Genomic DNA, 13,786 nt, shown 5'->3' on the forward strand with positions numbered 1-13,786 from the left:
ATGTAGGGTGAGAGCTGATGAGTTTCCTCTCAAGTCTTGCCATAGTGGATCCTGTTTCAGCGTGTAATGCTACCATTGGCGTGCCACCTTCTCATTAGCTAGATGCGGGTCCCAAATGTAGCCATTATATGCATCACCGCTAGCATAGATCAGTGTTAAAGTGATTGATGAAAATGATACATGCTGGCTGTGGGACAGTGTGTTTTCAGACATCTCATTTTCACAGTGTGTTCCAGTCTACCCTGCACAGTAATGGTCTGAGCCAAACGGCTGCCATCACGTAAAAAATATCCTGCTGACAGCTATGCCATATTGTGCTGAATTCTTTGTCAACATAATACTCAATCTTTTCTCCTTTTTCCAGGCCTCTCCAGCAGAGGGCAGTGTGAGATACAATATATCCCCCAGTAAGTCCTGCAGTAAGCTGGTTTTAATCACTATTGGTGAATAATTGTGTTTACTTATGATTGACATGCATGCCAGTGGGGTCTGGGTTGTGTAGGGTGTGCACATGCAGCATTGATACATAGCACATAATCACACGTATTGATACTTACACAGTCATTAATCAGTGCTTCATTTTTAATTGACCTCACAAATCAGCATAACAATATACAGTAACTTAAATAAATAAAGTAAGTGAATAAAGTATCTCTATTGAATCATTATGCACGAAAGACAGTGCTTCACTGTCTTCCACTTTATAAAGCTTACTGGTACAACAGAGAGGTTCTTTCTGTCAGTAGCCTTCCTTCCTTCCTATAATCTGTCTTTCTTGACTCCGTTATCCCCTTTGACATCACATGGTCTGTCTGTTGTCTCCCCTAAATGGTGCCTTTATCTCAATTCCATGAGGGCTATACTATACAATACATGGCTACTGTGTTCAGAATCATAGTGATCAATACAAAATGATCAATATGTAAAAAATACTATTACACTTTATTGTCCCCTCCCACGACTTATACGCATGTGTGTGTACATGTGTATTTGTGCGTTTGTGTGTGTGTGTGTGTGTTTATCAGCTCCTTTTGTGCCCTCCGGCCCTCGTTCTGTTGCTGCAGTCAGGATCACCCCTCTGAGAAGCATGAAAGGCTCTCCTGACCTGATTCCTGCCTCAGGTGAGGAGCTGATTAACTCCTTCACTGCCCCCTCTTCTCCCGCTCATTCATTATTTATCGGCTGAACTGAATGACACCTCCAACACACTGTAGAGGGTTAGGCGGACTATTTGAATACTAACTAGTGCACTAATACTTCACACAAATAATGAGTGCTCATTTAAAGCTAATGGCATTCTGGTGATGTTTTACCTGATGATGTGGAACACAATCACTTGGTGGCCTGGATTTGATGTTGAAGTTCTATTACAGTCATTGAGGGCATGAAGTATGATATATTCCCACTAGGCCTGAAGCAATAAAATCTTGTCCCATGGCGATAACTGAAAATCTTACTGAAAATAGCCATGTTTGAGATCCAGTATGATTGCTGCTTGACTTTGTGGGATGACGAGCTTCACAGACTGTATGAAGCTTGCATGATTTGACCTGTCTATCCTTTTCCTAGAGTTGGATCCCTCGAGGGTGTGCAAAGGCAAGGGAGTAGTGACTTTACGGGCCACTCTGATCCACATAGATGATGAGGATTCCATCAGCGAAGAATCCAACGTTGACACAGCTCCAAGTAAGTCTCAGCTACTTCAGCGGTTGGCTAGCATTCTCTGGATAATGTAGAGGTATCACTCTCTACAGTGATATAAGATACCATGAGGAGGTAAGAGAGGCCAAGTCTGCATAGACGCTGGGAATGTGAGAATGAGGTGAATTAATTGTATTTTACACAATCGAAAAAGTGCTTATAAGAGGTTAAATGTATGTTCATATTTAACTTCTGTATGTTTTGATATGTGAGTTATGATTTCTGTTTAGAAGTGCGTTTATATTTGGGTGTTTTTATGTCCTAATCGTTTACACTCCCTTCTCATATTTTAATGTGCCTGTCAGAGCAGCTTTTTGTTGTGTCCTGCCCACACTGCACTTTGGAACCAGGGCCTTGACTGTGGACTTGTTTGTTGTATTCAGCATGTTAGAACTGGCCTGGAGGCTAGCCAAGGCTTTGGGGGTGATGGTTTAATTGTTGTTGAGCCTGAATATAAAGGCCAGTGGAACAAATGGCCTTTACAGGGCACTGAATAGGCGCCTTGTTGTGATGACAAAGTTCACAGATTGTGGGAGAATCTTTTTTTCCTCCATGGGGATATTAGCATCTCTGTAGATGGAAAACCACCATGGTAAGTGTTTGGTTCCAGCGGGAACAGCCAGAGATTCGTTTCATTGGGGATTAATTAACAGTTTTCTTTTTTGTCACAAGTGTATTGCAAAGTGACAAAGGATACAGTATTTTAGATACTACTAAATATCGAGTAGCTTTCTCAGAATGGGGATACTGACACTACAGTGCTGCTTTTGGCAAAACTAAAAGAACTGCCAAATCGTTTCAGGTGGCTGGGCCAGCCAAATCAATGGAGAAAGTGCTCAAGCAGGATTGGCAGAGGGAGGCGTAAACAACATCACAGCTGATCTACCTACAGTAAACAACACATTATCCCAGGTTTGTTTACATCCAAACATTTTGCATTTTGTAAGAGAGTCATGGAGGAAAAAAGAGGAAACAGTTTGGTTGTATAATATGTGGATTGATGAAAAAGCATACAGATGGAATATGTACATCAACATGTTGTTGACGTTTGCTTCGTCATCAGGCAAGTTCACCTGTGAGCACAGAGGAGCTTCAGTGTCCCCCCTCCTCTGACCTTCAGAATCATCTTATATCACCAGCAAAGGCCCCCTCTATTTACCCCTCCACCACAACAGTCAACCCAACCATAGTTTTGCTTCAACACCACAGAGGTAAGGGCTAGCATAGTTCTGTTTAAGGGCAACATTGCTTCATAATATGTAAACTTTGATTGTTATAAGCTCTGCAAAGGAGAAACCAGTAGGAGGTACTGTATACTGAGACTTGACTTTAGCTTTATTTCACTGTCTTTGCCTTGTTCACTTCTATCTTTCCCAGAGCAACAGAAGCATATTTTTCATTTAGAAGGTATGCGCTAAAACTTCCGTAATACCATCTCCTTCGTGTTCTTCGGATGTCATACAGCATGTGGATCATCTGCTCATGTCTGCATCTAGCCACCAGAGAACATGTTCATGACAGACAATATTTGTTTTTCCTGTTTAGTTTGAGCCATCTGCTCCTCCCACCCCCTACTGCCTGAATAGTTGACTCAGCACGCTCAATGTATTTACTCCTGGCAATACCTGAAAACAGCATCAAGTGAATGAGTCATGTTGCCCAGTGTGTGGATTATGAGCTGTGCTAATGGAATATTTCATTTTTGCTTGAACAGCCCATACAGTACCAGTCTCATATGTTGTTTGTATTATTTCATTGAAATGTGTATTTTGCCTTTCAATCTTTTTTTTTATCTCATATGACCAATAGTGAATGCTAATGCCCACCACCTAAATTATATTTTTCATAGCATTACACTTCTTTGGAAATTTATGAGGATGAGCAGAGCATCATACTGGCATTAAACTCAGTTTTCTGTTTCGAAGCTTCTATTTGCTTAGATGTTGTTCTCTGCCTTTACTTAGACCCAACACCAGAGAGGGACAAATCCCCTGATCCAAGGCCTGTAGGCGGGACCGAGAGAGACCCCCATAGGGCCTCTCAGATCCCAGTCCCAGATATGGACGGCAAGAGGATGAGGATGTCCCAGCACTCTCCTGCCCTGTGCCCACTCACCCAGCCCATTGTGCCTGTACGGGTAAGACAGGAACTAAGACAACTGCTCTAGTTTGATAGGCTTTTTGTTCATTCTGGAGTTTATTACGTTTTCTAAGAATGATCTTTGAATCTTTATGTTTCAGAACACGGAGAAGTCGAAGGACTGGTACAAGAATATGTTTAAACAGATTCACCGAATTCCAGGTAAGGGAAGTCTTTCAGCTGTTCTGAAGTTCTGATATGATGGGTCCTGTAAGTGTGTTTGTTTGTGTGCTTGTCTTTGTGTGTGTGTTTTTGTTTGTGTGCTTGTCTTTGTGTGTGTGTTTTTGTTTGTGCGCTTGTTTTTGTGAGTCCGTTTTTGTCACGTGTGTTTTGTCTCTTCGTAATCACACTCAGAGCCTGTTGAGGAAAACCCATATCGCCCCACCTACATTTTCCCAGAATCCTATGACAGGCAGATGAAAACTACAGGTATCCAATGGCAGTAACAGCTCCATGTCTCCCATTGGCTTTACTAATCTGTAATATCCTCACTCATCTAAAATATGGCACCACATGTCCAAGCTCTTTTAGTTGCTAAGCATTACCATACATTTAAAAAATATGTAATGTGATTATGTGATACATTTTCACATAAATAATTTCCAACTTCTAAAGTTGAAGTTAAATAATTTATGTGAAATGTCATGTATATCATAAAAATCTGTTACAATAATTCCTTTTTTGTGTGTAGTAGAACGGAAGTAAAGGGATAATCAAACTTTTCTAGACTTGATTACAAAAGTGGTATGACTAAGAGACAGCATTAATCTTGTTTGAAGAAAGATCATAAACGGGTCCTAAACCTAGTGACTCTTTTTAGCCACTAGATGGTAGACCAGTATCATGAGCTAGCAGACATACCCAAGACTCACAGGAAGTTCATGAATGCACATGAATGTCTCTGCATATTAAAGTGTGCTCATAACCTGATGTGTAACAGTTATGTGTATTAGGAATGTGTGTACAGTAGATATTTGTATGTTTGTGTTTATAAAATTATCTATAATGCCATATATGTTAGCAAGTGAACTTGGAACTTTACTGGGAGCTCACTCATGCTTTACTCCTGCATTGTCCCTGCTTTAAGACAACCTGATGTTTCTGTTCACCCATCTCTCTGTCAATAAATCCCTTTGTCAATCTAGTTGTTCAGCCAGAATGTTTACCCTAAGGGAACAACTCCCAGATTACCTTGCTGGGCATTACTTATTCATATCATGAAGGCTGATCGATAGCCTCTCTTTTTAGATACTGTAGATGAGGCTTTTTCCTAAGTGCTTTGAAGCACTCCATGGCCTCTGAAAAGCACTCACACATTTAGGATAACTATCAGTACTAAACTAATGGAAGCTAAGGCATGCAGGGGACTTATATGTGTTGGAAATTTGTTTTTTTATTAAAGCCGTCATGTATGACTATATAGACTCATAAAATGTACAATTGGCTTATAGTATAATACTGTATCTAAAGCCTACCTTTTGCATGGCTTTTCATGCAATGCATGCAACTCAAACGCTTGTAATTTGGTTCTAGTAATATGTAGTTGTAATTAATCATGCATGCAATTATATGTAGCACATATGCCACACAATTGACATAACATATGTAAACTTGACACTCTTAGCTGTGCTCATAAAATCTTGGCAAGATTAGGTACACTATTTAATCATCTGTGTAGCATTACTACACAGCAACCTCTGGTGGATATGTTGAATATCTCACTATGGGATCAGATTCTTGATTCATGAAAGCAAATGTAAGTGTTAAAATTGTTGTTTTCAGATGACAGTCCCTCTCCCTTTGGTTATCTGGAAGATGGTGAGTTTTGACTGTCTCGACAGTCATCAAAGTGTTCAGTAGCCCGAAAATAAACATGGTCTTGTTTGAATTAACAGACATTTTATCGACCAGATCCCTCCTTTGTCTATTTTCAGTAAAAGGGGTGCCACGTTCAAAAAGTGCTGCTGAAGTAGAAGAGTCCAGAGGTCAGTCAATGCCAGTGCCAACGCGGTCCTCTTCACTCAAACCTGCCAAAAGGTTGGTCGTTTTCTCGCTTAGTACAGTTGTGTTATTTACCATGGCCTTCACGCATCTGTCTCTCAGTTGTCTGTTAGTGACTTTGACTGAAAGCCAGGGTTACCTAGTCACCCAGTCAGGTCCCCTGGTCATATAAGATGAGGGTAGACACCCTCCTTATGGTGGTGCTGACAAAGAAAATCCTCTCTGTAAGGCGTGTAAGAATGAGTGATGGCGTGATGAAGGAGGACAGGTGATAGAGGATAAACTGTTGCTCGCTGGTGTTGTAGATTGCGTTCCTGGCTGCCTCGCCACATCATTAGTGCTTGTTCTATCTTCCAAACAGTTTGACCAGGTATCCATGCATTTCGTCTCTTCATTGTTCACACACTTTTCTTTGACCGTGACCTTTGTTTTGTGGAGGTAGCATTTTATGACAAATATGCTATGCACCACTGGGACATTATGTTTGACAGCTAACAGTTAATCATAGGAAAGCATTTGTACCGGACTTCGTTTTGAAGTCAGTGGATGAAACGGATGGCACTGAACATACATTCAGTTTTCTCTCAGGAAATGCAGAGCTCTGGTTTTTGTCATCTTGTTTACGTGATTTGATTAGTGACTCAACACATGACTGTAAATTGGATTTTGTGTTATATAGCCCAGAAGGAAAGAGACGGAGTGGGAAAAAGAGGCAAAGAGGGGGTTATAAAAGACTGCTGTGGATAAGGACTTCTGCCAAAAACTAGCCATAGCCGGTTGCCATGGAGACTGCGTGATAAGGATTGTCTCTCTCTCCCCTCCCCCCTTGTAGGAATGAGTGGGAGCCCCCGGATAAGAAGGTAGACACCAGGAAGTACCGTGCCGAGCCCAAGAGCATCTTTGAGTACGAGCCAGGAAAATCATCGGTGCTGAAACTGGAGAAAACGGTATGGTAGCCAGTTCACTGCCACGCTTATGTTTGCCTGTTCAGTTCTACGCATGTTGTGTAAGCTGTTCCACCCCTATAAAAGCTTAGGTGGCTGCTTTACTAACTAGGACAGCTCTGTAGGCGACGTATGTGCAGACTGAATCGCCATGTGTACAACATTCCTAAAGAGGCTCCTGTTACAATGACAGATGACCCTAGCTTCTGTTGGTGGTGTGGAGGTATCACTTACAAGAATAGCCATTGTCTTGCTAGTGTTCAACTTAAGCTTATTTGATGGATTCTGCTTGGACAAGGACAGTACACACACAGCGTTTTCATGAGGAAATATGCAATGTACTCGTAAAGATTTGGTGAATGAGTCATGTGACATCATCCGATGTCCTTGAGGAGCCCCAGTTGTGATTAGCCTCACCAAATAGGTCATTATCCCTTGACGTGCCGCCTGGCTCTTGAGAATATTCAAAGGAAAACGACGGAACAAACTGTGCCTGAAAGGAAAGGATTCGCTGCATTTGCATTTACTTCAGCTCATACAAGCCACAGCTTTCCCAAATATAGACTAGAGGACCAGAGAGGTACAGGGTGGGAACACTGTGTAGTTATTTGATTACATAATAATGTAATCACTTTAGTTGCAACTCAATTCAACTGCACCAACAGATGTTGTTAGCAGCTCTGGCCAACTCTCTATGGCACCACATACGGGAGACAATGACAACAAGGTATTGTTGTTTTCTGGACTGCTACCTAGTAGACATGGTCAGTCTCTGTCCATGGTTGACTCTCCACCTACAAGGCCAATCATATGGTGTCTTGGCAGTTGTAGCTCTCCGATTGGTCCTTTTTTTTCACCTCGTCCGTTGTATCTTTATTGTAGTTGATCTTTGGGCAGATATTTAAGTTACTGAGTGTTTGGATAATAATTCACAAATACAGAAAAATATATGATTGACTAATGTTATGGTAAAAAAACAAAGAATAAGACTGTACCCGTATAAAAGTGTGTTCTCGTGTTTAGAACTTGTTCATTACGTCTTGTGGATTCCATCATTAATGTGCCATAGCCTCATTGTGTTTCTGTTTAAATTCTGTGCTATCTGAACTGTCTTCTCTGTCTTTCTCCTCTTTTCCTTATTGCCATGCCCCTATAGACTCAGGATTTAAATCCAGAAGATGTAGATATAGAGAATGAGCCTTGGTATAGATTCTTTTCAGAGATGGATTTTGAGAAAGTGGTAAGTCGTCACAATCTTTTAAAGTGACAGTGTAATAAATCATGCATGTGATAACATTTATGTTTAAATACTTAAACAGTGTCTGTCTGAAAGGACTACTCCAAACTCTACCCCAATTCACTCCTTCAAACCTGAACTGAATGATCAACAACAATATCTTGTTTTGCACTTTACAAGTTTTACTATAGGATGTCCTCTATTTCCTAAGTCACTGCCATTCTTCAACAACAGTATTGTCGGTTTTTCAGCGACCACCGTATGACAAAACTGTGTGTGTGGCCATGTCATTCCATGTTTTGTACTGTATATATGTTATCATTGTGGCTTGGCATTGTTTTCAAACCTTGTGAAAAGGGAAATAATTGAATTGAACCTTTTTCATTCATACACCATACTGTAGTCTCCCTATATTTTACACTTACAAAGAGCCCCTAAATAAGATGAGATATTTTGGTTTCTTCCAAATCCTTTATCTTGGCTACCTTGGCTGCCTGCAAATCTCTGTAAGTTTGGAAAATAACTTTATGTAAGCTTGGTTTAGTCTGTAGACCATTGTGTGTCTACCTACAGGAGCAATGGCTCTTATTCTGAGTGACTAAGATTATTTACATTTTTACATGCTGTCTATGCTGTGAGTCTAATTATAAACCCACGCAATCCAGCTGCCTTTTCTATATGGTAAAGAATAATTAATGTATCCCAGCTGTTGTCGGGCCACCAGGCATTAGGCCATAGTTGTCCTTTACAACAAGATCCTGGCGGCTGTACCAACCGTGGCACCTTGCCTGTTGTACCATATCATTAAGTCAGCACCCTTGCAAAATGTGGTGTTATACATTGATGGGCAACCTGCAAATGAGGACACATACAGTATCACAGGCCAGAGGACTGGCCAAGGTGACTCAGACTAATGTAACACCTCAGTCAGACAGCATCAGGCCTGCACAAGCACTACATGACAGTCCAGGGCAGTTGTGGAAAGACATGCTGTCTCTGGTGTATTAAATAGTGATCTGATTGAGGACATGCAGTCACCGATGAATCAGTAGATGTTCAGACGTACAGAAGCTTGACAAATACTTGCCTGTCTTGGCACCAGGCTATATGGGACTGGAAGACTGGCTTTCCCACCAACAGATGTTCCGTCTCCTTGCCCTATGACAGTCAGGGCCAACCTCCGACGAGTCTGCCTGGAAAACCACACCCTGGATCATATGAGGCGGCACCACTGACTCGGCTGTGAGATCATGTTGTAGCGTCAGCTAAACACATGGGAGGAATCTCCAGTTCCCAGCCTTCTCTTTGAGTCAAGGGGGGGTGATCTGTCGAAAGACATGTCTGACTCCAACTCCTAGTTATATGAGGAGCCTGGTAGTAGTGATGGAACCAGCTCTCTCCCTTGGTAGATATTGGGGCATTTGGATATTTGCCAGATGAGCTCAGTTTGATGACTGGCTCCCTGTGAAACGTCAGTCAATGCTAAAGCTACACCCGGTATGTGTAATATTTGACCCTTAAGGCTGGCCTAGACAGACTGGCTCAATAGTCTTTGACTGACATATCTCTTTTCGGTCCTAGTGACTAGAGGTAACTGGAAGATAAGTGTTCATGAGTTTAAATGAAGAACTGACTCTATAAGGCTCTTGTGGCAGCCAGTTTGTATACTTGGCCCTAAGTGACAGCATGGCCATTTCTTATCCTTGATGAACAAGAGACAAGTGCTCACCTAAAGTCACAAAGCACTTTTTTTAAAGAATAAAAAACAAATCACGCATCTCGTGAAAGGCACATTAACAACCCATTACCATACAGCGACATCCTTGAAAAGTCAGGTCGACCGTTGACACAAGGAAAGGTCATAAGCTCGCAGTGGTCTAGAAGTGGATACAATACATAGGTCATTATAGTCCTGTGGTCATAGTTCATAGAAGGCTGACCAGGGTCAGAATTCCATACATAACTATGGTCAGGACCATCACAATCGTCTCCTGTGTCCGACCGAGTGACGCTGCCTGTCTGGCATATGCTGAGGAGAGGGCAGCTGCAAGCAGCTACAGAGTCTTTTCAATGAGTCACATACCACCTGGTGTGAGGCTCCATCTACGACCTTAACGTTCCACCGGAAGCAACCCATAAGCCGACCCAGCCTATTGTGTTTTCCGATTTAACCTCTGTTATATACTTAACCTTTATCTCTAAGCATTTAGTGCTGAGGGTGATGAGGGATACAGCTATAACAGTATAGTCATGCTGGCAAGTGGTTATCTTCGTAAGAACATCCCTAAACAAATAAGAGGGTTCACTTTTGGAAGGAACAGATTCAAGTTTCCATGATCAGAGTCCTGATTCCTATTTCTGAAGTTGAAAAGCACTCCAACCTGCAATGGAGACCTATTAATACCTCAGCAAAGTAGTAAATTTCTTTCAGTCATCTAGGACACCTGTTTGGAAACAGGCATTTGAAAATGTGCAAACATTAGTAACACAGTGTTCCACTGACACGTCGAGGGAAAGGAGTCCATTCCTCCTTCTGTCTGGCTGGTAACAGCATCTGATACTGCTGTTTTTATATTTGATACGATATTCCTCCTGGGTGTTATGTATATTACGGATTTGGGCTTTCCACTGTATTGTGTTGCTCTGTTCTTGAAGGGGATTGTGGCGCTAACATTTAAAAAGGGCCAACAGTTTTGGGTTACTGTCTCCATGGCTAATATGAATTGCTGTTAGAAATTGTATTTCACGTACCCATACATGTACCAGAGACAGTGACATGACTCAGGCTTCTACAGTATCTTTTCTAAATAATCAGAGTAAGATTCCATTCCTTGACTTCAGATAATCCTTTCACTCCTGTTTCCTGTTTATTTTCCATCAGCGCTGTGTGCAAGCTCAATTACCCACCACTATCAAGGGACAGCCTTTCAACCCCTGTTGACAGTGACGGGGGAGATCACAGAGAGGGCACACAAGAAAGGAGGCGAGGGCAGACACAGATTATTCGGTGGCAGTGGCATGTTCTCGAAGGGTGAAGTGGCATGGAACATTTGGCTTTATAAATAGATTAGTCTATAGACCTGCCAGCCTGAATTCTGGTCTTATAAAGATAGGCATTCGTTCTGAAAGGTTATTAATGATCCTCCTCTGGCAACCAGGAGGAGAGGCATGTCAGGGGAAATGAGCTGTGCAGAATGCTACTGGTCTGGTCAACTGTTTTCTGGATCGTGCGGGCAGGGGGTGCTGCGCCGAAGTAGATGTGGCGCTACTAGACGGGTCAGGGTGGCGCTGGGATTGCGCAATCTTATTTGCAAACAACACTTGTGCTTTTATTCATAGCTCGCATGTCACGTCTGTTATTTTTACCCTCTGTGACGTCCACATTGCAAAAAGCAACAGAAACAGTGGGCTAAAATTAGCAAGCTCTAAACCATTCAAAATGCTTGTTGGTGCTCCCCCAGCGAATGGCTATCTATGTTTTGGGGTTAGTAACTGCCCCACAAATAACAACTGCTTTTGATCTCAAGATACCCACGTGCATGTCAGCTCTCACAGTTCTCCACACATACTTACTCAATTCTTCTTTTCTTGCTTGACGATCTTATCTTATTTTAACTTCTCTTGACAATTGTGGCTATTTCACCATATATTTTCTTCATGTGTGCTCATTTTGATGTCTTTGAATTCATTGTTCATTGTATCATATTGTATTGCATATTGTATTGCATTATTACATTTCTGTGTGTTTGTATGTGTGTGTGTGTTTGTTTGTGTGTGTGTGTCTGTGTGTGTGTGTGTGTGTGTGTGTGTGTGTGTGTGTGTGTGTGTGTGTGTGTGTGTGTGTGTAATTTGGCCTGCTAGCACCACCAGCTGGTTAATTGTCCCCTGGTCTGGTCCACTGGTAATGAGAGTGACTCAATACCAGACAAAAGAGATGGCTTCTGTTAGAGACAGCAGCTGATTGGCTGAGCTAGTGACAGCCCCCTCCCCGCATGGGTGCCCCTGACCGATGCACGCCCACCCCCACAAACCCTCCTCACTGCTGCTTGTTTTCTCCAACTTGCACGCGGGCCAAAACACACGCTTACTCTTCTATGTAAAGCTTCAGAGCTAAGAATTCTGGGCTTTCGAGGCAGCACAGAGACAGCAGAAAGAGAGAGAGAGAGAGAGAGAGAGAGAGGAAGAGAAACACAGAGAGAGAGGACAAAGAATCTCACCATAGCTAATGCTCCTGCTTCCATTCTAGTTGGAGGAGACCTTCCTGTGGATCTATCAATGACTTCTTTGTTTGGTTTGTTGCAGAGTGCCCCCTCTTTCAGCCCCCTGGAAACCCCTTCCGACCTACAGCAGTAGTAAGTCCACGCTTCTCTTACCTATACGTGTGCTGCTCAATTCCTATCTGTTTGTTGCTCTTTATTTCAGGCATGTATTGAAGAGGGACAATCAGAGGGGGTTCGGTATCCCTAAACCCTGTTGAGCTCTCCCCCTACAGGGGGGACCCCTGCTTCCTGAGAGCTTCCTTAGAGTAGGAGTAGGAGCTGCCAGTACAGTCTGTCCTCTGTCTGGGTTCGATCTTTTTTTTCGAGGGATGGTGGTAGTAGAGGAGACACATAGTGGGGAGATTGTGTGTTAATTAATTCAGAGCAGAGGCAAACAGGCCAGACCAAAACCTGGTTGTCATTAGTGGGGAGGAAGAGGGAACTCCAGCCGCTCCTACCCATGCTGCCACACGTAACTTCAAAACCGTTATCTCCCCCTGAATGGATGAGCGAGAAGCTGCATCTTCTACTAGAACAATGGTTTTATACGACTGAGGATGTTTGGTCAGTGAGGAAACAGCACGTCTGACGGCTTTGATCTCTTTGTTTTTGTCAGCAGAGATTTATGTGTTCTATTTTTGTTTCCGTAATAAAATGTGAGGAATTCTGGACCAAGCCATGGTTAATTTTTTTGTGGTCCAGTAACTAAACTTCTCCCTCCATTTTTGTATGGAACTTTCTGTTGGTCTGTTAATGTCAGTAGTCAGAGGGTAAACAATAATATTATCATTATCTATTATGTACAGCAGGTTTTTGGAAGGTGCAGTGTGTGATGTGATCACTTTCAGATAGCCATTGTGAAAGCTCATTGACTAGTCCTAAAGAAAAGCATGAAATTGCATAGACTTTCTCTCTCTTCAAAGGAACATGTGTTTAGGGCGTGTTAATTTTCTCTGGGGTTTGTTTGAAATTGGAGGACTTCTTGAAATTACTTTCTTCTTTCTAAAGATGTGTCTCATGTGCCTCATTTGCCCCTTTCAACCTTATCTTCTATGTTTACATTGTCAATACCACATCCATCGTGCGGATAAGAGTATAAGAAAAGCAAAGAATGGGGGATTCTTTTTTATTTTGGAGTTCAACGCAGGTCAGCAACAGACATCCTGTGTAGAATCCACCAGGAACTGAGATCCTTACACACAGCACATCAGTATAGCCCTGTGTTCTATTGCATGTAGGCTTGTTAATTATTAATTATTATGTATTTAAAGTGATAAATAACATTAATATTCTCTCCCTGCCCTATAAATAATATTGGTAAGAACATCTCCAGTCAATAACTGAGGTTATTATGCAACTGCTATGGATCCCCAGTACTGTAGCACTGGACCCAGTGTCTCCTCCCCAGGCTGCCTGACATCAGATGGTCTCAGTAGTATCTTCCCCAGGAACCATCTGAGATATTCCAGTGCGTTATGTAGCCCCATGAAGATTCCTCAGAGGGA

At 42.2% G+C, this 13,786-nt stretch overlaps 1 protein-coding gene across 7 annotated transcripts in view; it reads left to right on the top strand.

Annotated features, from left to right (window-relative positions):
• LOC134022434 (sorbin and SH3 domain-containing protein 1) overlaps window positions 1-13,786 on the top strand; it is a 36,387-nt gene that overhangs the window by 7,704 nt on the left and 14,897 nt on the right. For 6 of the 7 annotated variants that reach the window (XM_062463960.1, XM_062463954.1, XM_062463959.1 and 3 more), the window contains exons 2-14: window positions 365-407; window positions 1,026-1,121; window positions 1,570-1,686; window positions 2,504-2,613; window positions 2,765-2,912; window positions 3,666-3,838; window positions 3,942-4,002; window positions 4,195-4,269; window positions 5,623-5,658; window positions 5,775-5,877; window positions 6,674-6,788; window positions 7,942-8,025; window positions 12,325-12,374. In XM_062463960.1, coding sequence (XP_062319944.1) covers window positions 1,088-1,121; window positions 1,570-1,686; window positions 2,504-2,613; window positions 2,765-2,912; window positions 3,666-3,838; window positions 3,942-4,002; window positions 4,195-4,269; window positions 5,623-5,658; window positions 5,775-5,877; window positions 6,674-6,788; window positions 7,942-8,025; window positions 12,325-12,374 — 1,106 coding nt within the window. In that variant the 5' untranslated portion in view covers window positions 365-407; window positions 1,026-1,087. Of the gene's footprint in view, window positions 1-364; window positions 420-1,025; window positions 1,122-1,569; window positions 1,687-2,503; window positions 2,614-2,764; window positions 2,913-3,665; window positions 3,839-3,941; window positions 4,003-4,194; window positions 4,270-5,622; window positions 5,659-5,774; window positions 5,878-6,673; window positions 6,789-7,941; window positions 8,026-12,324; window positions 12,375-13,786 lie in introns of all 7 variants that reach the window. The other variant, XM_062463958.1, reaches the window with a different exon arrangement.

Source organism: Osmerus eperlanus, chromosome 6 (genome assembly GCF_963692335.1).
Source record: "Osmerus eperlanus chromosome 6, fOsmEpe2.1, whole genome shotgun sequence".
NCBI lineage: Eukaryota > Metazoa > Chordata > Actinopteri > Osmeriformes > Osmeridae > Osmerus > Osmerus eperlanus.